Raw genomic sequence first — 27,454 nt, 5'->3', positions numbered from 1 at the left:
GGCAATATAAAAAAAAAATCCAAGGTATTTTCTCTAGTTCTTAAAAACACAGCAACTTATATGTTGTCCCTTAGCATGATAACTTTAAAAAAGGGTATTAGATGACAACAGAAACCATAAACATCATGCTAAATGCATTTTAAGTGGAAAAAGCTTGCATCATTTCATAGCTACATTCATTACCAAAAAAGTATTGGAGCATATTTTTGCATGGCAGAAAACCTAGATAGCCAGCAAAGGACATTTAATATATTTATTCTCCTTATTAAAAAAAAAAAAAAAAAATCAAAAAGAGACCAAAAGATTATCAAAAAGAAAAATCCTCAAGTCAGAAGAGTTAGACAAACTACAACTCCCTTCTCCTTTCCTAGAGACAAAGATTCCAAGAAGCTTGTCAAAAGCTAATATTTTGAATCAAATTCCAATAGAATCCAATTAATCTCTTAAAATTATTTCTTATATGCATGAAAAGTTCTAAAATTTATTTCCTTTCATAATGAATAGACCCCAGAGCCCTTGTTTAGTCCTCCTTGTCAGAAGGTAAATTAGAAGAATGAAGAAAGAAGAATTGGCCTTTAAACAGGCCGCGATCTCCTCTATGCTGACTTCCAACACACTGAATTTTAAAGTGTTAAACTCAACCCAATTAAGTTAACATCTCAGCAGACTTTTTTCTTTCTTTCTTTCTTTCTTTTTCAAAATACACTTTACATTTTAAAGGGGAAAATTCATCCCATTTAATTTCAAAATCAAAAAGTATTTGCAAGGGCAACTAGGTAGCACAGTGGTTAGAGTGCCAGCCCTGAAGTCAGGAGGACCCCAGATCAAATCTGCTCTCAGATACCTAACACTTCCCAGCTGTGTGACCCTAGGCAAGGCATTTAACCCCAATTGCCTTAGGGGGGAAAAAAGTATTTGCATCTGAGTATTTTACTGATTGTTATTATTCAGTAGTAGTTTTCTTAGCAAAGATACTGTACAATACCTCTGCCCAAAATGGTAAAAGTTTAGAGAAGACAATGACTGATTAAACCACACCCTAACCCACCACCAAAAAAAGAAGTCACTTCTCTCAGTTTCTCCTCAGTAAAAGAAAGGTATAATATTATAATATTAAGGATTATTGTTATTATACATTTCAATTATATAATAACACTCTATAATATTACTCTAGTAAGTGATTTGCAAGGTTCTTTTCAGCCCTGATAAAAATTAATCTCTTTACAATGTGTCACAATAGAATGCAATGAGATCACATACCTGTGATTCTCCTGTTTGTATCAGAGAATCACTTAGCACTATTTACAATCACAAGAGTAATGGAAACCATAAATTGAAAGAGTTAAAAGGACTCAAACTATTTATTTAATTCTACCATATTATCTTCTGCAAGAAAAACCAAGGCTCCAGAGAGGGGAGAGAGGAAAAAGTGGTAATTACCCTCTAATCAACTGAAGATACTACTGAAGAAGCACCAGTGTTCAAGGATACTTTATTTGGAGAAATTCCAAAGAGATGATAATAGCAGGAAGATATCAGGGGGCAGAATCTCAAGAAGCTAGTTTTTTAATAGGTGTCCATCAAGTATGGCTGTGCTTTGATTAAGATGCATAAGGAAAGGTTAGTGGAAATTTCCAACTGGGAAAGTTTCCACACTTCTCAACATTTTCAGGATACCCCTGTATTTAGACAAAGATTAAAGTAACTCATAGATTCAAGAGTAGAAGGAATCTCAAAGTTCACCCAGTCTAACCACTGCATTTTACAGACAGGAAAACTGAAGTGCAAAGAACAGAATGCCAGGTTTGAAGTCGGGAAAACTCATCATCATGAGTTCAAATCCTGACCTGGCACTTAATTGGCTGTGTGATTTCAGGCAATCCATTTAATCCCCTGTACGTCAGCACCTCATCTGTACAAAAGAAATGGCAAACCACAGTATTATCTTTACCCAAGAAAACCCCAAAATGGAGTCACAGAGAGTCAGGCACAACTGAAAAACAACTGAAGAACAACAACAAATGTATAATCTCGACAAAAGTTCTCCTCTGTTGCTACATTTTGGAAATTATGCCAGCAGAACATGCATTATGGCAGTTTCTCCCAAAATAGAAAAGCTTGAAGCACAACTCTAGCTGAAAACCAGCTAACCAAATATGGAGAAGATCAAACAAACCACTAGGTAATGAATTCTGTGGCTACAGTGAACCACAGAACAAGAATATAAAAACAGCCATTCACTTTCTGTGCTTCCTTCCACTTTTAAGTAGCTACACTTTAATTTAAAAATCCATGTGTTTTGTCCTGAACATTTTGGAAAAGAAGCTATGTGGTACCATCGTTAAAGCACTGGACTTGGAAGTCAAGAACACCTGGACTTTAAATCCAATTTCACATACTAATTAGCTCCAAGACCCTGGACAAGTCACTTAATCATTCCCCTCTGACTCTTGAGTCTATGAGATTCCGATACAATTTCTCAGAAGGTAAGGACTCTGAGAATGTTAAAAAATAAAGGCAAATGGTAGCCTAATCTTTCCAATAATTTTGTGTGAAGCCTAATTTGACATGTAGAAGGAAGAAGAGAAAGATGCATCTTTTTTTAAAAATTAATTTTTAAAATTAAACACCAAAATGGGGAACAGAAAAAATTGTATATAAAACCACTAATTTTCATTTTATGCCATTTCTTTTTAAGGACATAATAATTCCCACACATACTGTCAAAATTATTCTTCTTCCCAATGCTGCTTTCTAAATTTCCTACTGTTTTCTCTTGTATATTTTTAAAATACTAGAATGATAATTTTTTGGGGGTGGGCATCACTATTGCCCATACTCTTCCCTCATTCTTCCCCACCTCAACTTAAAAAGGTGAAAAAAAAAAAATCTTTGTAATAAATAAGCATAATTAAGCAAAGCAAATCTATACAGTATCATATTCAAAAACATCTATCTTATTCTACACCCTGAATTCATTAAGACCTGTCAAATAATATGCTTCATAAAAAATGCTCTGGAGCTATGATTGGTCATTTCATTCATCACAGTTCTTAAATCTTTCACAATACATTAGACTAAACAGGGAAATAAAAGGATAAAAATAATGTTAAGGGCAGGAAGGAAGGATGAAGTGTATGCAAGAAAAAAACTTTTCCCCCCAGGAAAGGTATTGCAAAAAAAAAAAAAAAAAAAAAAATCACACCTGGGAAATACAAGTCCTTTACAAATATTCATAAAAGAAACATATTAGGTCTGAGAAGTTTCTTGGAATAAAGCAATTGGGATATTAGATATCAAAAAAATGCCAACTCATAAATTCGACTTTTCTTAAAGCACTTACTAAAAGGGGAAATTTTATTGAGACCATACCCTGCCCTGTTCAAGAAGAGTTGCCTTCAAAATTATTCCCTTAATTAATGAAAAAAAAAAATCAAATGATGGTGGCTTAGCTGTACCAGATCTAAAATTATATTATAGAGCAGCAGTTACCAAAACTATTTGGTATTGGCTAAGGAATAGATTAGTTGATCAGTGGAATAGATTAGGTTCAAGGGACAAAACAGTCAACAAATATAGCAACCTAGTCTTTGACAAACCCAAAGATCCCAGCTTTTGGGATAAGAACTTACTATTTGATAAAAATTGCTGGGAAAATTGGAAACTAATATGGCAGAAACTAGGCATTGATCCATACTTAACGCCGTACAGCAAGATAAGGTCAAAATGGGTTCATGACCTAGGCATAAAGAATGAAATTATTAATAAATTAGAGGAACATAGGATAGTTTACCTCTCAGACCTGTGGAAGGGGAAGGTCTTTATGACCAAAGCAGAGCTAGAGATCATTACTGATCACAAAATAGAAAATTTCGATTATGCCAAACTGAAAAGTTTTGTACAAACAAAACTAATGCAGACAAGATTAGAAGGAAGCAATAAACTGGGAAAATATTTTTACAGTCAAAGGTTCTGACAAAGGCCTCATTTCCAAAATATATAGAGAATTAACTCTAATTTATAAAAAATCAAGCCATTCTCCAATTGAAAAATGGTCAAAGGATATGAACAGTCAATTCTCAGATGAAGAAATTGAAACTATTTCTAGTCATATGAAAAGATGCTCCAAGTCATTATTAATCAGAGAAATGCAAATTAAGACAACTCTAAGATACCACTACACACCTGTCAGATTGGCTAAGATGACAGGAAAAATAATGATGATTGTTGGAGGGATGCGGAAAACTGGGACATTGATGCATTGTTGGTGGAGTTGTGAACAATCCAACCATTTTGGAGAGTAGTTTGGAACTATGCTCAAAAAGTTATCAAACTGTGCATACCCTTTGATCCAGCAGTGTTACTACTGGGATTATATCCCAAAGAGATTATAAAGAAGGGAAAGGGACCTGTATGTGCACGAATGTTTGTGGCAGCCCTTTTGTAGTGGCTAGAAACTGGAAACTGAATGGATGTCCATCAGTTGGAGAATGGCTGAATAAATTGTGGTATATGAAAATTATGGAATATTACTGTTCTGTAAGAAATGACCAACAGGATGATTTCAGAAAGGCCTGGAGAGACTTACACTAACTGATGCTGAGTGAAATGAGCAGGACCAGGAGATCATTATATACTTCAACAACAATACTAGATGATGACTAGTCCTGATGGATCAGGCCATCCTCAGCAACAAGATCAACCAAATCATTTCTAATGGAGCAGTAATGAACTGAACTAACTATACCCAGAAAAAGAACTCTGGGAGATGACTAAAAACCATTACATTGAATTCCCAGTCCCTATATTTATGCACACCTGCATCTTTGATTTCCTTCACAAGCTAATTGTACAATAATTCAGAGTCTGATTCTTTTTGTACAGCAAAATAATGTTTTGGTCATGTATACTTATTGTGTATCTAAGTTATATTTTAATATATTTAACATCTACTGGTCATCCTGCCATTTAGGGAGGGGGGGGGTAAGAGGTGAAAAATTGGAACAAGAGGTTTGGCAATTGTTAATGCTGTAAAGTTACCCATGTATATATCCTGTAAATTAAAGGCTATTAAATAAAAAAAAATAAAATAAAAAATAAAAAAAAACAAAATTATTCCCTTACACAAGGACAGTTATATTAACCAGTTTTATTTAGCAAACCAAGTTAGCAATTATTATATCAAACTTATTAGAAATAGGAGATGTTACCCATGTGTTTGACTGGATATAAAACAGATGTCCATCAATTTGGGAAAAAGAAACTATGTACAAATGGAAAAATGTGCATGGAAGACTTATTTGAATTGATACAAAGTGAAATAAATAGAACCAGGAAAATTATACACAATGGCTATAACAAAATAAAAGTGTAAAAAAAATGTTTTGAAATTGTAATTGCTCTGCTTAGTCAGAAAGATGAAGTAGACACCTCTTCCTCATCACCTCCTTTGTAGGGATGAAGTCTTATGGAGATGGAATATTACATAAAAGGTGGGTCTTAATTAATGAGCTGGTTGGTTTTGATAAATTGATTTTTTTTTCTCCTTTTTTATTTAAGTTTCTTTTATTCATTCTATCCTTGGGATAACTCTGGAAAATGACTTAAGTAGATATATATTAAAAAATATAGGCAATGTAAAAATGAAAAATGTTACTTTTTAAAAGAAAAATTAGACAGCAATGATATGAGGCTTAGTCTTTGAGAACAAGTAAAAAAAAAGCATCAACTTAAAGACAAGTAGCAACATAGTCTTTTATAACCTATTAACATTAAAGATCAAACTAAATTGGCACCAAGATGGCAGAACTCATCATGCTCTCCCCCAAAGTATTCCAAATTCCTTTAAATAATGACTAAAAAAATTTTAGAGCATCAGAACACACAAAAAGATGGAGTTTAAAAATTTTCCAGCCAAAGACAATTTAGAAGGTTAGCAGGAAAGGTCTGTGGCACCAGGGTGGGAGTCCAGCATGAAGTCCCAATGCAGGCCACACCAACATAGTCCCAACCCAATCCCAGCAAAGCAAGAACAGGCATATGGACCTCATATCAAGTGTAGGAGTGGGCAGTCTTGGCTGTGGCAGCTTCTGGAGGCCTCAGCTCACAGGAAGACTCTTTACTAGCACTCAGGAAGGACTGTGTTGCTTTAGCACACTAGATCTTACAGCTATAGAAGGGCAGAGACACCTTAACAGTTGTAGGGGTTGCAGTCAGGGTCCTAGTAGGATCTCTGAAAACAGCTGCACAAAACCCCTAGAGTTTGGAACAGTGCATCCTCCACACTGGAAACAAGACTGTTGGACTAAAGACTACTTTAACAAAGACTTAAAAGCTCAGTAATAGCCTAGGAAAATGAGTATATAACAGGAAAAGATCCTGATCATTGAAAGTTACTATGGGAGCAGCAAGGTGGTGCAGTGGATAGAACATCAGCCCTGAAGTCAGGATGTCCTGAGTTCAAATTTGATCTCAGACACTTAACACTTCCTAGGTATGTAACCCTGGGCAAGTCACTTAACCCCAATTGCCTCAGCAAAAAACAACAACAAAAAAGTTACTTATGATGACATCAAGAAGATCAAAACACATTCAGAAGAAGGTAAGGTCAAAGACCCTACATCCTCCAAGAACAATAAGAACTGATTTCAGGCCATGAAAAAGCTTAAAAGGGATTTTGAAAATCAAATAAGAGAAACAGACAAAAAAATCAGGAAAAGAATTGAGAGTGGTGCAAAAGAAAATACAAAATACTAATAAGGAGAAGAATGCCTTAAGAAGGAAAATTGGCCAAGTGGAAAAGGAGATACAAAAACTCACTGAGGAAAATAAGTTCTTTAAAATCAGAACTGAGCAAATGGAAGCTAATGACTTTATGAGAAATTAAGATGCAATAAAGGAAATACAAAAGAATGAAAAAATAGGAAAAAAAAAAAAACATGAAATATCTCACTGGAAAAATAAACTGACCTGGGAAATAAATCCAGGAGAGAAAAATTTTAAATTATTGGTCCACTTGAAAGTCATGATCAAAAAAAAGAACCTAGACATCATGTTTCAAGAAGTTATCAAGGAAAACTGTCCTGGGGCAGCTAGGTGGTGCAGTAAATAGAGCACCAGCCCTGAAATCTGGAAGACCTGAGTTCAAAGGCTTCAGATGTAGAGGGTGGAACTTTGAAAAAATATACTTGTTTCAAGTAAGCTCAGTGGAGAAGTCCCTGTGACCTGGAAATAGGGTGAATACAAAAATAGACAAGCAGAAAAGGTAAGGGCTAAACTAGTCACTTTCGTTTTTTAGGTGAAATGGGGCAAATACTAAGAAAAGAATCTCCTCCACCCCAAGGGAACCATGTAGAATGCATAGTTAAGTTAATAAAGAAGCAAGGTTTGTTGGTAACATGGAAGCAGATGACTGGACTCTTAAATATATTAGAGTCCATGTCTCCTTGGCTATCTAAGGAAGAAAAATTAGAGCCAGATATGTGGGAACTAGTGGGAGAGCAACTAATTGAACATTATGAAGTTATGGGTCCTGATTCAATTTCTGAAGAAACAAACATTCCTTATGTACAATATAATAAAATTGGTTTTAAAGAATCCCACAAGTTTTAACAAAGCAGCTGAAAGGCATAGAGAATTGGACAAGAACAGCACTGATGAACTTAAGGAGTGTGGTGCTTCTCACTTTCATAGCTCAGTTACAGCGAAGCAGGTGTCATTAGGGCATTCCCCATCTCTTGACTGTCATCCCTCAATTATGCCTTCCTGGGTGGAGGGAGGAGGAGTTGGAGGGGCATTGACACCATCAGCACCATCCATGCAGCAGCTTTGTCCACCCACTATGACGCCATTACAAAGGGAACTAATTAAAGCTAAAGAGGAAGGACAGTATATATTTGATTTAAAAATAGAAATGTACCCTGTGATTGAAGAGTTTGACTCTTCAGATCAAGAAAAAAAGAAAATAACTCCACTTAATCTAGAAATTATCAAAGATCTGAAAAAGGCTTGCACTCTTTATGGAGTCTACATCATCTTATATTAAGATGATATTAGAGAAATTGGCTTATGAAATTTTAATCCCTAATGATTGGAAATCTATAGCAGGGACATGTTTAGAATCTGGACAAAACTGTTGTGGCTTTCTGAGTCTAATAAACTCTGTAGAATACAAGCCCAATGAAATAGGCAACCTGGAATTAATAAACCAGTCACCTTTGATCAACTAGCAGGTTTAGATCTTTATGCAGACATTTTAGCATAGATTAATTACCCTATAACAGCATATGAGCAAATTAGGGCTGCTGCTATCAAAGCATGGGGCACCCTCCCAGGAAGACAAAATAGAGGGGAAGGCTTCATGAAAATAGCACAAGGTCCAAATGAACCCTTTGCTGATTTCGTGGGACATCTGCAGACAGCTGTCATACAAACTATTAGTGAAAATGTAGCAACAGAAATTATGATAAGACATCTTGCTAAAGAAAATGCTAATGAGGTTTGAAGAGGAATTATACTAGGACTACACAAGGATGCTCCTTTAGAGGAGAGCATAAGATGCTGTGCCACAGTGGGCACAAATACTTTTTATACTCAAGCTGTGATGCAAACTTTTCAAGATCGGAATATGAGAAGACAGGGTTCCTTTTCGCAAGGAACTTCCAAAAAGACTCGTCAATGCTCTCAATGTGGTAAAGCAGGGTATCTGAAAGCTCAATGTTGGCAGCGAAGACAGGGTGGGAAAACAAGATCCAAAACCCCATTTCCAAAATGCAACAGAGGCTTCCATTGGGCATCAGAATGTAGAATGACTCAGAGAAAGGAGAAGCAGGGGGAGGGGGTGGGGGTGGGGGCAAAAAAACACTTGGAGCATGATGGCAGGCAATGTTACACTCAGAAAGTCTTTAGAAGTTCAGTACTCAGACATGATCAATCAGTCGAGAAGCAATCTGATGGGAGAAAGGGATTACAATTGGGGAGAATACAGGTTTTATAACCCGACAGAAGGGCAGCATCCAGCATGAGCAGTTCCAATATAATCACCAGGTGATGTGAAAAGATCCAGAAAGGAATGAATGGAAGGGACCAGGTAGAATAATACAAGATTTAGCAGCTTCTATATAAGACCAAAGGCTTAGAATATAACATTTCAGAGAGCAATGAAGCTAGAATTACAATCAAGAATCACTCACCAAAAAAAATGAATATAATCCTTCAGGGAAAAAGAGGGATATTTAATGAATATTTCAGGCATTCTTGTTGAATAAAAAATATGATTTTCAAATACAGGACTTGGGAGAAGCACAAAGAGTTAATCAGAAAAGTGATATTATAAGGCACTTAAGATTTATTTGTTTAAATTGCTACATGGAAGGATGATATTTCTATTTCATTAGAATTATGAATAATGTTTCAAATAAATATTACTATGACAGTTATATAATAGGAGGGGAGAAGCGAAAAAGCGGGGCAGAAGAAGGGAAGAGACAAGATAGAAGGCACAGAAGTGAATTGAATATGAAGGGATAATATCTAAAAAAATAAAATTAAGGGGTGAAAGAGGAATATATTGGAAGAAAGAGAAAGTGAGAAGTGAAATGGTGTAAATTATGTGCCACAAAAGAGGCAAGAAAAACTTTTACAAATAGAGAGGGAGGAGAAGCAAAATGAGTGAACCTTTCTTTCATCAGAATTGGCTCTAAAAGGAAATAATATACACACTCAATATGGGTATAGAAATCTCTTATCGTGCAGAAATTTTTCAACCTTTCTTCACTATGTTCTTCAATTCTATGTAAATCACATGAAGGCTAAAAAGGTTGATGACTTTTGTCCTACCCATCCTACTGTCGCACAACATATCAGATTAGACTTTCCATACTTAAATCCTTCCTTTGTTTCTAGTTCTACCAGCAAGGGCCAACAAGAACAAGTTCAAACTCTCTTCCTCATGACTTCAATTACTTCAAAGGCATTGGTACTGTCTTCTCTCTCATAAATTACACAAGAGTTATCTGTTACTATCCTCTTTATGTTACCATTTGCTACCAGGATCCTTCCTAAAATGTGACATCCAGAACTGAACACCATACATCATCATCAGACATCAGACATCAGACAAGCAAAAAAATCACAAGCCTGGATGTTCTGTCTCTCAATGTAACTAATGACTGAATTGACTTTTTTGACTCCTCTAACACATTGTTCACTCATGATAATCTTATTGTAGGCTTTCCTACATCTTCAAGTATCTTTTTTTCTACTGACTCTTTCACTACTGTCTACAAATAATTCTTAGATCTGTCTTATTCCTTCTAACGATCACTCTTTATGTTTCTTCTTTTTCCATTTCCAACCTCCTAGAAAGAACGCTTACCCTTGTTGCTTTGACTTCCTCACTATTTGCTTACTATTTGGTCTTTTACATTCTGGCTTTTAACACTACTTAACTGAAATCTTTTTCTTCAATAATAAACTGCTAAATCCAAACGATTTTTTTCCCTATTCCTCATCTTCCTGATTCTCTTTGAAACTAGTATCACTGTTGACCACAAAGACACTCTTCCTTTCCTTAATTCCTGTAACACTACTCTCTTTGTGGTCCTCCTATTCAACTGACAACTCCCCACCACCCACCACCTACACCTTCAGGAGTAGCCGTTTCCTAGGATTTACCCTCTATACATTCTCTCCAAGTAATCTCCAAAGCTCCTGTACACATAAATATCATATGGAGATGATTTCCAAATCCACAAATGCAGTCCTAATCTCTCCCCTAAATTCCTGTAAGGCATTATCAACTGCTTATTCAGTATTTCCTCAAAAATGTTCTGCAAGCATTTAAAAGTCAATATATTTAAAATAAAACTCATTAACTTCCTCTTAAACCAGAATTTTCCCCTATTTTTGTCAAGGGCATCACCATCCTTTCAGCCACTCGGGTATGGAAACTTAAGAGTCATCTCTGACCCCATTTCCCTTTTAATTCTCCATATTTCTTACATCTGTCCTTATATCTAAATCACCACTATAGAGTTCACAACCTCTGCCCCTCTATTCTGTATTACTTATAGTGGCCTACAAATTGGTCATTCTGATTTGAGTCTCACCTTTCTTTGATTTACTCTCTATGTAGTCACCAAAACATTTTTGAAAATGTAAGTCTATCTTACTGTCCTGCTCAAAAATCTCAAGGATCTACCACATTGCTCAAAAAATAAAAGACAAGATATTCCTTTCAAGTATGTTGTGATTCACATCTGTGGGGGCTTTCAGAGAATGAACCCACCCCTTAATGGTACAGTCTTCTTTAATCCTTTACAGGCTTTCTAGGTTTCCGCACTTAGATCCTTAACAATCCCTTATTTTTCAGTTAAAGGTTCTGATAAAAGCCTCATTTCCAAAATATATAGAGAATCGACTCTAATTTATAAGCAATCAAGCCATTCTCTAATTGATAAATGGTCAAAGGATATGAATAAACAATTTTCAGATAAAGAAATTGAAACTATTTCTAGCCATATGAAAAGATGCTCAAAGTCATTATTAATCAGAGAAATGCAAATCAAGACAACTCTGAGATACCACTACACACCTGTCAGATTGGCTAGAATGACAAGGAAAAATAATGTGGAATGTTGGAGGGGATATGGGAAAACTGGGACACTGGTACATTGTTGGTGGAATTGTGAATACATGCAGCCATTCTGGAAAGCGATTTGGAACTATCAAAAAGTTATCAAATTGTGCATATCCTTTGATGCAGCAGTATTACTACTGGGCTTATATCCCAAAGAGATCTTAAAGAAGGGAAAGGGACTATGTGCAAGAATGTTTGTGGCAGCCCTCTTTATAGTGGCCAGAAACTGGAAACTAAGTGGATGCCTATCAATTGAAGAATGGCTGAATAAATTGTGGTATATGAATGTTATGGAATATTATTGTTCTGTAAGAAATGACCATCAGGATAATTTCAGAAAGGCCTGGAGAGATTTACATGAATTGATGTTGAGTGAAATGAACAGGACCAGGAGATCATTATATACTTCAACAACAATACTATATGATGATCAACTCTGATGGACGTGGCTCTCTTCAACAATAAGATGAACCAAATCAGTTCCAATAGAGCAGTAATGAATTGAACCAGCTACATCCATCAAAAGAACTCTGGGAAATGAGTCTGAACCACTACATAGCATTCCCAATCCCTCTATTTTTGTCCACCTGCATTTTTGATTTCCTTCACAGGTTAATTGTACACTATTCCAAAGTCCTATTCTTGTGCAGCAAAATAACTGTATGGATATGTATACCTATATTGTATTTAACATATTTTAACATGTATTGGTCTACCTGCCATCTAAGGGAGGGGGTGAGGAGGAAGGAAGGGGAAAATTGGAATAAACGGTTTTACAATTGTCAATGCTGAAAAATTACCCATGCATATATCTTATAAATAAAAAGCTATATTAAAAAAAAAATTCCCTATTTTTTGTTTTATGGGAACATGATTATTTTCCCCCCAACAGCATGGTCATTGTTTGTCTAATATTGTGAAGAAGCTGTTAACTGAATCTGAATGCTGAGGAATGCAAACAGCATTAGCAAAGTCTTTCCCATCCTATTCCTCTGAATGGTTGCAGGGTGATATGCTATAGTAGCTGTTGAATCTTATGAGATATAATTTGCTCTAACATCACAATAGTTCATCATGGAGGCAAACTTTCTGATAAATGGAGAAAATGACTATAGACAGGACAGGCATTTTTCATAAATTTCTCATCAGTCTCCTGGCTCAGCCCTTTGATGTGTTGGCCCACTTTAATTACCCCAACTGAAAAAGTCTTACTGGGTCTTCTCTCACTTTCCTTCGCTTCAAGTAAGCAAAGGAACTTTCCTGGAAAGATTCCTACTCAAGAACAGCTCTTAAGTACTGCTGCTACTGCTTCTCTGTTTCATGTGTTCCTGTTTGGGTACCATTTGCTACTAGAGCCTAGTGGCTGCTGAATGTTACGGGAGCCATCTGCTAGTGGTTGTTGGGCTTCTAATTCTGACCAGCAGAATAGATCCCTTCATGTGAGAAGATGATAAACAATAACAATACAATGAGACTGAGAGGCAGTTGCATTCTCTGACTTCTCTCCTCTTCTCTTTTGCCTCAGATTTATTTCATTCCCAATTCAATAGCAACATCTGCATTAATAAATGCTGATTTGCAATTTCTTCAAGTATGTTGTGATTCACAGCTGTGGGGGACTTCTGCACCTTACTTGTACAGTCCCCTTTATAGCTTTTCTGGGTTTCACACTTAGATATGGTCCTTAACACTATTGTCTTGTTAATAAATTAATAATTCAGTAGGAAATGACTAAACACCATTACTAGTTTCTTCCTTTTTTGATCCTTACTGGATGTTCTTTTCACTTATTGATGTCAATAATTTCACATCAACTTACTTTACAGGATAAGCAGCTGTTTGCTTCTCAGAATATCCACTTCTTCCTATTTGGGGACAGTTTTAAGTATTAAATATTCAGGAATCTTCACATTCTCTGGGACACCTACATTCCAATCTCTGACAGTAATCAGTCAGGATGCCCCTTTAGCTCTTCTCAATTTCTAACATGAAAGCATGTCTACTTTTTTCCTCAAAGAATACTTCATTCTCCTTTATCTGGAGAGCAAAAAGGAATTCCTTAAGTGTTTTTCTCTTCTGTTCTACAGAGAACAGAGATCCTCAAACTATGGCCAGCGAGCCAGATGCGGCAGCTGAGGACGAATATCCCCCTCATCCAGGACTATGAAGTTTCCTTATTTAAAGGCCCACAACACAAAGTTTTTGTTTTTACTATAGCCAGGCCCTCCAACAGTCTGAAGGACAGTGAACTGGCTCCCTATTTAAAAAGTTTGAGGACCCCTGGCCCTACACTTTTGAGTATACATAATAGCCACTTCACTATAGCAGAAATACTAAAATTACATCTTATGTGGGTTATTGCAAAATTTTCCCTACTAACAATACTTGCTAAAAGTAAAATCCTTAAGCTTTTGTTTTTCCTTCAATAACCTGTCCTAGAAAGATACTGCAGCAAACTGAACAGAATTCACAAATATTAATTCATCCGTGTTTATGTGAATTTTTTCTATGAATGTTTAAAATTGGTCAGAACACGTCATATCACGTCAGAGGGTGAACTGAAGTTAGAGGCACCATCTCCCCCAACTTAGAATTAGAGGTGTTTACATTGATAGTTTTCCTTTAAAAAAAAAAATGAAGAATTCAACTTTAGAAACTTACTATGGGAATAGGAATTGCCAGGATTCCTCTTCAGAAGAGGACAGTAAAGTAAAAAAAGTTTCTCCTACCCCCAAGAGTAACATTCAGTGGCTACCTGCCCAGAAAGAATTTATAGAAGAAATTCAAAATTCAAATGAAAGAAATTGAGGAAAAAGAAAAAAAGAATAAGAACCATCCAAGAAAAACAAAAAAGATTATGGGAAAAAAAAGTTAACCATCAGAAAAGAAGATACAGAGACTTAAAAAATAAAATTATTCTTTGAAAATTAGAATTAGGCAAGGGCAAAACCATAAAAAGGTATAAGAGACTAAGAAATAACAAACAAAATATAAAGAATGAAAAAAATAGAACAATGTGAAACACAAGAAAAACAACAAATCTGGGGAAGAGATCAAGAAAAGATATATGAAAATAATCTGACTACCTGAAAGCTATGACCAAAAAAAAGAATATTAACACAATAATGCAAGAAATAAAGAAAACTGTCCAGAAGTTATAAAACACAAGAGGAAAGAAGAAACAGAAAAAACCCCACGAATCACCACCTCAAAGAAATCCTACGTGGAAAACACATAAGAATATTATTGTTAAATTTCAAAACCCTCAAATCAAGGAGAAAACTTTACAAGGAACAAAACAAAAAATTCAAATATGCTGAAGCTACAGTTAGAAAGACTGCAGGTACTGAAATAACACATATTGACAATCAAAAGAATTAGGCCTGTAGTCAAAAATATCATATCCAGCAAAACTATTATACTAAATGGAAAAAATGGACATTCAACGAAATTGCAGATTTCAAACTTTGTCTCAACCAAATCCAAACTTAATAAAAAATTTAACATATAAAAGCCAACATGAATGATTAATTTCAAGGGACTCAACAAGGACAAATTGCTTATATTTTTACACAGAAATGTATACCATATGACATCAGTAATTAGGTAGCTCAAAAGAAAGACTGAGGCAGAGCTGAGTATAAGCTGACTCTAAAAAGTATAAATGTCTAAGAAAAGGTAAAATTAATAATTATGCTATACAAATGAGAATCAACAGAGTCATGGGAAGAGGGGAGAGGGTTGGTAGTACTGAAAACCTACTCAACTTGGATATGTGTTAAATAGGGATATTGTTCCCTGCATAACACATATCCAATATGAATACAGTATTCTCCAAAATCTATAAGAAACAAGGGGGAAGGGAAAAGTGTTACACTCTGATCAAGACAATGATCCAAGATCATTCTGAAGGACTCATCAGGAAAATGCTATCCATTTCCAGAGAGAAAACAGATGACCTCTGAGTACAAATTGAAGTATATATTTTTTCACTTTGTTTTCTATATTTTTTTGTTAACATGGCTAATATGGAAATGTTTCCCATGATTTCATATGTATACCTGATATCATATTGCTTACCTTCTCAATTGGTGGAGGAGGGATGGGATAGAGGGAGAGTACTGAGAATTCAACTTTTTAAAATGAATGTTAAAAATAGATAATTTTTTTTAAAAAAGAAATCACATCAGTAAATGAGCTTATCAAGAAAGCATAAAAGGAAAAATATAAGAAGTTCTCTAGATAAACCAAAAGTCTTTACAGAACAAAATAGAATCATACTCACTTTTTGTGTAGTCCACAACAAGTCTGAGGCATTATCTGGATGGACCTCCTTATTTCCATCAGGTAAATGGTCAACAGTATCCATTGCCAAAGGAAGAGCATCATCACCCTTAAGTTCTTTTCCACATCCTATTTCCACTTCCAAAGTTAGCTGAGATTTGCCATTCTCTATAGAAGATATAAGCAAATTATTATAGGGGGAAAAATTTGATTTTTTGAAGAAAATTCTCAATATAAAAATTTCACTGGCTAATTAACAATGCCATCTTCTATCGATAACCAACCAAGCATTTATTAAGAAGCTGTGTGCTATATATGCCATAGAAGATTCTGATGATATAAAGACAAAAATGAAAGTCACTGCCTTCAAAGAGCTTATATTTTATCAGAGGAAACACATACAGACATTTACAGATACAAAATATACATATGTAGCCAAATTAATAAGATTATGTACAATAGGGCTCTTTCCCAGTTCTATTTATTGTTACTGGCTTTCCTCTGAGATTATCTCCAAATTACTATGTATATGTTATGTTTATACAAAATTATTTGCATTTTATCTCCTCCCATTAGACTGAAAGTTTCTTGAAAGCAGACTGATTTTTCCTTTCTTTCTATAACTAGCACTTGGCATGGTACTTGATAGATAGTGGATGCTTAATAAATGCTTATTGACTTGACTTGATCTGGATCGCCACACCTCATTTGTAAATCACCTCTCAGGTAATATCTGATTCATTCTTACATTAAATTTTATCATTCTTAGCTCTTGAATAATCCATACCCAAAGGAGCATGCTTGTCTATTTCCATTTCCTCAAAAAATTTCAACATGGCTCTCAATTTTGTCAATGAATCTCAAATCTCCTATTTTATTTCATAAAACATTATTTAATAAATTAAAGTAATCTCCTTTCCCAGTTCTGGTTAGATGGGAAAGGAAGTGAACTGTCTAATGAGTTTTGATGTGAATAACCAGTAAAATTCAATTATAACTTTTAAAAGATGGTTGAAACTAAGATAAATGATAGATTCAAAAATATGAGGTAGTCCTAGATGAATAATTTCAGGACATGAAAATTCTGAGATTAACAGGAAAAGCTGAGGACTTAAATAAAATGAGAAGAAACTTAAGGTTATACTAGGAAAAAAAAAAAGTGGATGAAAGAAGATACAGCTTCATTGCAATGGGCTGAAGCTCGAGTTGATGCACTGAGGTCCCAAGCACATGAGGCTAAATAATAATTGGACCATACTCTATTAATATATATGCTTGGAGAAAGAATGGCCCCGCCCACTCTTTGTGCAAGTCCTGATGTGTTGTATAGGAAATGATGATTTTGGTGGGTGGAGGCAGAGGGGCAGGAAGAGAGGGAGGGAGAGACTGCTGGCTGGCTTCCTATTGCAGGTGCACACATTGCGATTGTGATTCCCCCCTTCACCTCCAATCCTTCTTCACCTCTACTGAAAATAAAGATTGAAGATTTTCCCTTAACCTGAATTCCTGACTCCGGCTGATTTTAAAATACGCGGTCATCCCAAAGAAGAACTAGAGATCAGTATTGACTACAAAATTGAAAATTTTAATTATATCAAATTGAAAAGTTTTTGTACAAACAAAACTAATACAGGCAAGATTAGAAGGGAAACAATAAACTGGGAAAACATTTTTACAGTCAAAGGTTCTGATAAAGGACTCATTTCCAAAATATATAGAGAATTGACTCTAATTTATAAGAAATCAAGCCATTCTCCAATTGATAAATGGTCAAAAGATATGAACAGACAATTTTCAGATGATGAAATTAAAACTATTACTACTCATATGAAAGAGTGTTCCAAATCACTATTGATCAGAGAAATGCAAATTAAGACAACTTTGAGATACCACTATACACTTGTCAGAATAGCCAGAATGACAGGGAAAGATAATGCAGAATGTTGGAAGGGATGTGGGAAAACAGACACTGATACATTGTTGGTGGAATTGTGAACACATCCAGCCATTCTGGAGAACATTTTGGAACTATGCCCAAAAAGTTATCAAACTGTGCATACCCTTTGATCCAGCAGTGTCTCTACTGGACTTATACCCCAAAGAGATACTAAAAAGGGAAAGGGACCTGTATGTGCTAAAATGTTTGTGGCAGCCCTGTTTATAGTGGCCAGAAGCTGGAAAATGAATGGATGCCCATCAACTGGAGAATGGTTGAGCAAATTGAATGTTATGGAATATTATTGTTCTGTAAGAAATGACCAGCAGGACGAATACAGAGAAGATTGGCAAGACTTACATGAACTGATGCTGAGCAAAATGAGCAGAACCAGGAAATCATTATATACCTCAACAACGATACTGTATGAGGATGTATTCTGATGGAAGTGGATTTCTTCAACAAAGACAAGATCCAACTTAGTTTCAATTGATCCAAGGATGGACAGAAGCAGCTACACCCAAAGAAAGAACACTAGGAAATGAATGTAAACTGCTTGCATTTTTGTTCTTCTTCCCAGGTTATTTATACCTTCTAAATCCAATTCTCCCTGAGCAACAAGAAAACTGTTCGGTTCTCCACACATATATTGTATCCAAGATCTACTGTAATCTATTTAACATGTATAGGACTGCTTGCCATCTGGGGGAACAGGTGGGGGGAGGGAGGGGAAAAATCGGAACCGAAGTGAGTGCAAGGGATAATGTTGTAAAAAATTACCCTGGCATGGGTTCTGTCAATAAAAAGTTATTTTAAATTTTTTTTTTAAATAAATAAATAAACAATAATTTTTTTTAAATTAAAAAAATAAAATAAAATAAAATACTCAGTCATCAGTTCATGACTATTTTTATCAAATTGGTATAAGATCAGGAGTAGTCCTCAGATATATCTTTATTTCAGCAAGGCATTTCATAGACTGGACAAGGAGACATACAAGTTAGATGCTGATAAAATTAGGTAGATTCAGAACTAAATAAACAGCAGGAGACCAATCAAATTTATCTAGAGAGATCCAGAAGTGCCCCAGAAATCCACCCTGATCTGTTCAAGTTTTATTGTTGACTTTTATGAAGGCATAAATTGTATGCTGTTCACACTTGTAGATGACACTAAGTTAGAAGGGAAATCTAAAATACCAGACAATGAACCTGAGATCCCAACTAAGCTACAATGCTGGGCCAAATCTAATAAAGATGAAATTTAATGTGTAAATTACAGAAACAAAGTCCTACAACTATTTTTGTTTTTAAATCAATGAAAAGTATAGGGTCATAAAATAATGGCTAAACAAAATTTGTAAGACAAAAGTTCAGCAGTTTTAGAGAACTGAAAGCTTAGTTTTATTCAATAATAGCTGACAAAGAAAGCTAATGCAATCTTAGGCTGCATTAAGACATGAAGTGGAAAATTTTTTTTGTTTGTTTTAAGAGAAACATAAAGGAATAGGTTAGTCCTACTGAACTCCATCCTAACTGGAAATACCATGTTTAAGAAGGTCCTTGATCAATTAGAGGGCTTATCTAAGGAAAACCAGGATGGCAAAAAAAAATTTTTAACTTGAAGAAGAGAAAAAAAAATGCTATTTTCTTCAAGTATCTAAAAGGCTAACATTTATTAGACAGATAAGACTTTCTCCTTGGCTTGAGGGTCAAACAAAAGCAACAGACATAAGGTACCCTTCTCTATCTTAACCAGCAAAAAATCCTATTTCTCCTTCAAGGCCCAATTCTAATCCTAATTCCTTCATAACGTATTCAAATTTTTTCCCTAAAAGTGTCCCACAGGCAATCTTAAATATCTTTAAACACTGAGTACTTTTATGATATACTCAGCAATCCAATTATTTTAATACTTACTATGTATATAATTATAGCATTTATTTTTTATAATAATTATTTGTGGACTTAGTATTATCATCACCTCTTTTATGATATAATCACTTTGTACCTGGATCTTACTTTCTTTGATTACACCTATCCACTTCTTTGGAGCAGAGACTGTTTTACTTTTTATCTTTTATTTTCTTAATTTCTAGGATATTGGTTAAATATCCAGAAAAAAAGAAAAGAAAAAACCCAACTTCCCCTTTCTAGATATATTTCTCATTTTTCTGTAAATCATGTGAAACATTAGGTTTTAATCTCCCTTCTCCCACATCCAAAACCTATTTGTAGGCTTTCCTTGGATCTTTCCAAATTAAAGTACCCATTTCTCCGAATATTCACAAGATATTTAACTACACAGTTATAAAATGTGACAGAATTTTAAAAATAAGAGATCTCAGTAGCTATTTAGCTCAATCTATACCTGAACAAGAAAGAATCTACAGTAAGTACTTAACACAGCTTTTGCTTTAAAAGCTTCAATCAAAGAGTGTTGGAATCCTAGTGTTAACTCAATTTGAAACAAGGTGATAAATCAAGGGAGATGTTAGAATCCTAATGTTAACTCAATGGAATTGATACAATGCTTGTGTTCACACCTTTAGAGAGCTCATATAATCAAAAAGTATTTAAGTACTCATTGGAGTTCATAAGTATGTGAGATTCACAAAGTTAACTTTGTAATTTTGTGAATTCACACCTCCCTTAATCCCTGCCTCCAGAAGGAGGAGTCAACCTTTGGGAGATCATATATATATATATAGAAGCTCTTAGAGCTTCAAGTTAGTTACTTCAAAACATTGCCAGGGGTCAGAGGAGCACTCTAGGAGATACAAAGGCCCACAAGCCCTCTCTTGGAGGCAAGACAGATTCATTCCAACTTTCACCTTGATGCTGGCTGGAGGCTGAAAGAAGCAGAAGTAGAAGCAAAGGACAAAGCTGCAAGAGCTCTTAGAACCAAGGAGAGAGGCCTCTAAGAAAGCTAACCGAGTTTGGAAAAGAGATAAGAAATAAACGTTTGAACTATTATCACCTGGCTGGGTTTGGAGTGATTTTTACTTTCAACTGAAACAAAAGCTGCCTCCAGAAAACCTCAAGAAACCTGTTCCCAGAGAGAACCATTATTATTTTAAAGAAAAAGAACACTACAAAAGAGGAAAACAGCCCTGCTCTGAAGTAGACCACTCCATTTGGGGACTGTTGGAATCCTTACAAAGTATTAAGTCATTAGAATTGATAGAGACAATAATTATCTAAATTAGCATGGTTCAGTGTGATCTGATCCTACAAGGAGATGTTATGGGCCAGAACTTGAAACAAGATACTAAATGGAATTGAGTAGACAATGTTTAAATCTAGTTTAGAATTCATTTAATCCTACAATAAATAATGGTTTCCCAGTGATATAATGATTGGTGTGTACTCAGTGTACAGCATATATGCAAGAAGCTCTCAGGGCCAAAGAGCACTCTGGGGGATTGAGAGCCAGGAGTGAGTGGAGTTAAGAAGATTCAGAGGGAGCTGGAGGCAACAAAGGACAAGCTGCAAGAGCTCTTGGAACCAAGGAAGGAGAGAGGCCTCTAAGAAAGCCAACCAGGCTTGGAAGGAGAAAATAAAAGTTTGGATTTTATCAGCTGGCTGTATTTGAGGTGATTATTACTCTGAACTGAAACCAAGGCTGCCTCCAGAAAACCTCCCCAAAAAACCTGCTCCCAGAGAAAACCATCATATATTGTACAAAAGAAGAGAACACCACAGGGGATAACTTTGCTCAACTAAAAAAAAAAAAAAAAAAAAAAAAAAAAAAAATTGAGCTGTTTTGTTTTTTTGATCCAGTCAAAAACTCTCTAATTTCTAATTTCCAAATGTTTCCACTCTCCATAGTTAAGCAGACAAGTCTAATAATGATAATTATGATTTTAATAATAAATATGATAGTAATATAATAGCTGATATTTATAAGAACATTTTAAGATTTACAAAATATTTTACATCTACTAAATCAATGGATCCTTGCAACAATCTTGTGAGGTATTATTATTAAATCTACATTTATAGATGATGAAACTGAAGTTGAGAAATGAAATGACTTGTCCAAGATCATAATGCCAATATCTGAGGTGGATCTTCATGACTCCAAGTTCACATTTTATTCAATGCAACATCTAGCTATACCTAATTCCTCTTCCATATGACAAAGCTTTAAATATTAAGATGACTTTCATATCTTTTATTCTGCAGAAGAAATGTTCCTAGTCCCTTTAAACAATCAAACTGTACTAATTTTAAGGCCCTTCACAATCCTGGTTGACTTCCTCTAGATGCTTTAATTTATTAATAAGAACTTGCCAGTAGTATTAATGTAGTAGATCAGATAAAGCAAGATGTCACATTCATATTATCCCAAAGTCAAAGATGGTAATAGTATATTCCTCAGAGGGCAGGGATTTAATTGAATTGTACTCTTCTTATCCCAAAAGAGATTTAAAAAAAAAAAAAAAAAAAAAAAAAAAAAGGAAAAGCACCTACATGTACAAAAATATTTATAGCAGCTCTCTTCTCAGGGCAAAGAACTGGCAACTGAAGGCATGCCCATCAATTGGGGAATGGATGAATAAACAGTAGTATGTGATTATGATGGAATATTATTATTCTGTGGGAAATGATGAGCAGGATGCTCTCAGAAAAACCTGGAAAGCCCTCCATGAACTCAAGAAAAGTGAAATGTACTGCATACAAAATAAAAGCAATATTCTGTGATGATCAGCTGTGAATAACTGTTATTCTCAGCAATCTAATGATCCACTACTAATCTAAAGGATTTATGATGAAAAATGCTATCCATACCCAGAGAAAGAACCGATTGTGTTTGAATGCATACTGAAGCATCCTCTTTTTTTTTTTTAAACTTTGTTTTTCTTGCAATTTTTTTTTGGGAGGGAGGGTGGGAATCTATGTTTTCTTTCACACAACATGATTTTATGGAAATGTTTTACAAAAAGAACATTTATGGCAGCCCTCTTTGTAGTGGCCAGAAACTGGAAACTGAGTGGATGCTTATCAATTGGAGAATGGCTGAATAAATTGTGATATATGATTATGGAATATTATTGTCCTGTAAGAAATGACCAGCAGGATGATTTCAGAAAGGCCTAGAGACTTACATGAACTGATGCTGAGAGAAATGAGCAGGACCAGGAGATCACTATATGCTTCAACAACAATATTATATGATCAATTATAATGGACATGGACCTCTTCAACAAGGAGATGAATCAAATCAGTTCCAATAGAGCAGTAATGAACAGAACCAGCTACACCCAGGGAAAGAACTCTGGGAGATGACTATGAACCACTACATAGAATTCCCAATCCTGTCCACCTGCATTTTTTATTTCCTTCACAGGCTAATTGTACACTATTTCAAAGTCCCACTCTTTTTATACAGCAAAATAACTGTTTGGACATTATACATATATTGTATTTAATTTATACTTTAATATATTTAACATATATTGGTCAACCTGCCAGCTGGGGAAAGGGGTAGGGGAAAGGAAGGAAAAAGTTGGAACAAAAGGATTTGTAACTCTCAATGCTGAAAAATTACCTATGCTTATATCTTGTAAATAAAAAAGCTATAATTAAAAAAAAGAAAATTTTAACTTTCAAATAAAAGAATCAAGAGAAACATAAAAAAGTTCAACATAAAAGATAAAAAAAAAAAAAAAAGAAATATTTTGCAAAACCTCTCATGAGCCTTCTTAAAATAGGGTGGGAAGGGATATCTGAAAATCAAAATTTTAAAAACAAAAAATTGCTTTACATGTAACTGGGAATAGTAAAAATATTAAAAATAAAATTTTAAAAAAGAAAAAAATTGCACTTTTTCTGAAACAGCACAAACATTACTAGGTTTGGAGTTCAAGGTATATTTTTGCCACTTACAAGTTCTATGATCTTTAGCAATTCACTCAAGTATTTTGGTTTCCTCAATTATAAAATGGGGAAAATAAATAGCACCTCCTTTCCAATGTGGTTGTGAAGATCAAATGAAATTACATTTGTAAAGCACAGTGTCTGTTTGGCACATAGCAAGCATTATACAAATGTCAATTATTTGCTATTATTGTTAATATTTAAAAAAGAATGACTTAGTAATTCAGCCTGCTTATGGTCGAACTCCTTGATAATAAGTTTAGACTTTTTTTAAATATGTCTATTTAAACACACAATTCTCTGTAATTAGCCTACTTATCTCCCCTCACCTGGCAAGTTCTCCTACATTTAGAATATATCACCACCAATTCAGAACTGATTTAATGGGTTTCTATAAGGAAGAACCCATTTTTAGTTGAGGGATCAATTGCCACTAAGTCATTCTTTTTTATTTTAATTAATTTTAATTTACAGTACCTGGCACACAGTTAATTAAATTCACATATAGCTCTTTGAAGCAAACTAGGAAGGGTTAATGTCCAAGATTAAGTAAGGTAAATCTGACTGGCTTTTTAGATCTTTTCATAAAAGCTATTTCCTGGGGAAACTTCCTTGTCCTAAATTACAAATAAGCTTATGTACACTTTTGGTTCATTAACAATTTTTTTTTTTAGTTTCTAATTTCAGGAGGTAAAAGATAAATGAAACTGAAAAGTGCTGCTTTAAAAGTACTAACATAAAGATTCAAATAATTTCCAAAAATTAAAATTGAGAAGAGGAAAAAAAAAAGTCGTTTTTTTTCTATAATCAGTTGCAATAAGTAGGAACCATGAAACATTGTTACAATTAAATTTATACTTCCAAAAAAAATTCCCAATGCTTGGTTCTAGCTTAAAACATGTAGTACATAGTTAGATGTTCTTCATAAAATTTTAAATGTTAAAAAAAAAAAAAAAAGGCTCGAATTCCATGCCACTACTCAACCATTTCAATCCCTTAGCACATTCCAGACCACCCTTGCCACGATACCCATTTGTCCTTACTCTGTGGCTTGACTGCAGAAACCAAATTCCATCCACAGTGGCTGCAGAACTTAGGAGCTTCATCTTTGGAGATGTAGTGACAACTAGGGCACTTCATGTTCCAGCAGAAAGAAGCCTTCAAGGAAGAACAACTTTACCCCTTGAAGTTTTAGAGAGGAAAAAGGACAGTCAGCTAAATAACTAACGTCATGTGATCACACTACTGGTTAAGTTTCATTTCTCAGTAAATAAAACTATATAAAGAATGAGTGCTTTATTACAAACTGAAAGTTGCAATGGCAATACATTTCAGAAGGTACAAGTCAATGAAGCATTCTACATTTCTGGAAAGGAAATCCTATCTCCTGCTTCTTAACTCAGACTTCTTAAGGCACTCTCCTGTCTTATCTCTAATTATATCCATTTAGAACTGGCAGGAATATTTGTGTAGTCTTAATTTCTCCCACAGAACATTCCGTGAGAATAGCTACAATCTATCAGAAAACTATATTTGTTTAAAAGTTTTTTTTTTCTTTTTGGAAGTTTAAAGAGGGGAAATTTGGAATGAGAACCTTGCCTCTAACATTCCACAGTGGTGTGTGTGATCACAGGTTGTCAAGTCCTCTGTGCCTCTATAACATCAATAAAACGGGGAAGTATTTGCCTTCACTTCTCTCAGAGGGTCATAATTAGGACGCTGTTTGTAAACCTTTTCACGTAAGTGAAACAAATTGCTCATTTTCATTGTTCTCACAGCACCTAGAGCAAAGCCTTCTATGTAATCAATATTCGCAATGCACTTTACATGCATGGTGTCATACACAATTCTAGGATGCTTAACAGGTATTACAATGTTTTTTAGATATGAGAGTTATGGGATTTGGCCAAGGTCACACACACACACACACATCTTCCTAATAAAAGGAAAAAATTGGTCATGTAATCTTCCGATCCTAGAAGCGCTTAAAGAGATGTGGGCTGCACCTTCGCCTCCCTCCCCAGAGGGAACTGCTCGCGAGCCGGAGCGGTAGAGAGGTTCCGGGACACGGAAAGCACCAAACAGGGCCCGGACTCATCACCCGCCTCCCCCCCTCACCCCGCGCCCTCCCCTCCCGCCACCACCAAACGACAACATCACGACCTCCCCCACCCCCCACCCCTGACGAGAAACAGAAATGGTCTATCAGGTGTCAGTGCTTCAGGAAAACGAAACTATTCTAGACCCGGGAGAGGCCGAGAAAACAGACAGCGAACAAAAAACGAAACCAAGCCTCCAGCTGCGAATCATAAACACAGACCCGCCCTTACAGTCACCTGCACCCGGCCCTTCCGCAGGACCGCTAAGCCTCTGGGGTCCCAAGGCAGGCGAGGCAGTTCAGGTCCCGAAGCGCCCAGCTACAGAGCACAGCCTGGGGGCGAAGAGCGTGGAAAGGAGCCCGAGCGCGTCCCCCCCTCCTCTCCCCGCCGCGCCCCCCTGTCAGCTCTAGGGCACCCGCCGGGCTCGCCGCCCCCCACACCAGCAGTCGCCCGGCTAGGTGAGGCACGCGCCCCTCAGCCTCGATTCCGCGCGTCCCACACCTGAGCTGGGGCGGGGAGGGGGGAGGGAGCAGCGCGAGATCCCTGCTGCGCTGTCTCAGTGCAGACGCCACAGCCTCCCTCCCTGCCGTCGGAGCATCCTCCCCTAATCCCCTCCTACTCGGTCCTATACAGCCTAGGCTTCGTTTCCTCCCCTCCCAGAAGCCTGCCGCAAAGCCCCACTCAGCCCCGGCTTCCTAGAACTGCCCGCCCCCTGAGCCCGCCTCCCGACCCTGCCTCCGCCTCCGGGCTGGGGCTGCAACGGAAGAGGCGGGACCAACAAGCTGTTCCGCAGAGTTACTTCCTGTTGGCGCCCGGATCCGTTTCCTAGCAACAGCCAACCAGACTAGCGGTACACATTTTAAAGGGTGCGAGGAAGGTGCAGGGTGGAAGGTGCCCCCAGGATGCAAAGGCCTTGCCAGAAGCTTGAGCCCAACAACAACAGCAACAAAAAGCATTTCTGCTTTCAGAGCATGGAATTTGACCGATGGAGAATGTGAGGTTCAGCTCCACCCTCCTACTAAAGGGTTAAAGAGAGGATGCTAATTCACCTGTTAGGTACCTGCTAGCTGCAGGTACAAATTACATTTCATACACCACCATGAGACTGATGAGGGTGGAGAAGAAATAAGAAAAAACAGAGCTCTGATAGTTGGGCAAGCCTTAAACAGGAGCAGTGACTTTATTTGGGGAAAACCTGCATTTTACAGCCTAAACTACTCCATGAGTCAGGGAGGAGTACTGCTTATCTTGACATTTTGATTTTCATTACATTATTACAATGCCAGAACCTAGGTGGAGACCTCTGGTTAGATTCTTAGCTGAATTCTTTGCATTGACAAAATTCATCCTAACTCTTCCATAATTAATGTATCCAATCAGAAGGCCAGATATAATTCCAACCTCCAAGATTATTTTTCTCCTATAAAAAAAACTGTACCCCTTTTTCCGTGCTAAAAATGCCATATGGATTTAACTTGCTGTAAGCAACATAACATCTTTCCCTTTTGATTTAGAGATGGGTCTAAGCCTATAAATTTTTTTTGGGAACACCTCACAATATTGGCCCCATACCCCCAATATACTTTGGGGATCCAACTTTGGGGAAATTCTGGGA

At 36.1% G+C, this 27,454-nt stretch overlaps 1 protein-coding gene across 1 annotated transcript in view; it reads right to left on the bottom strand.

Moving 5' to 3' along the window:
* RNF213 (ring finger protein 213) overlaps positions 1–26,232 on the bottom strand; it is a 174,073-nt gene extending 147,841 nt beyond the window's left edge. The window contains 3 exon segments of the mRNA XM_031965590.1: positions 15,924–16,090; positions 24,784–24,922; positions 26,077–26,232. Of these exon segments, the coding sequence (XP_031821450.1) occupies positions 15,924–16,090; positions 24,784–24,880 (264 nt within the window). The 5' untranslated portion in view covers positions 24,881–24,922; positions 26,077–26,232.
* Between the last annotated feature and the right edge of the window lie 1,222 nt (positions 26,233–27,454).

Source organism: Sarcophilus harrisii, chromosome 4 (genome assembly GCF_902635505.1).
Source record: "Sarcophilus harrisii chromosome 4, mSarHar1.11, whole genome shotgun sequence".
Classification (NCBI taxonomy): Eukaryota; Metazoa; Chordata; class Mammalia; order Dasyuromorphia; family Dasyuridae; genus Sarcophilus; species Sarcophilus harrisii.
The sequence above is the reverse complement of the archived record's forward strand: the minus strand, read 5'-3'. Positions and strand labels throughout refer to the sequence as shown.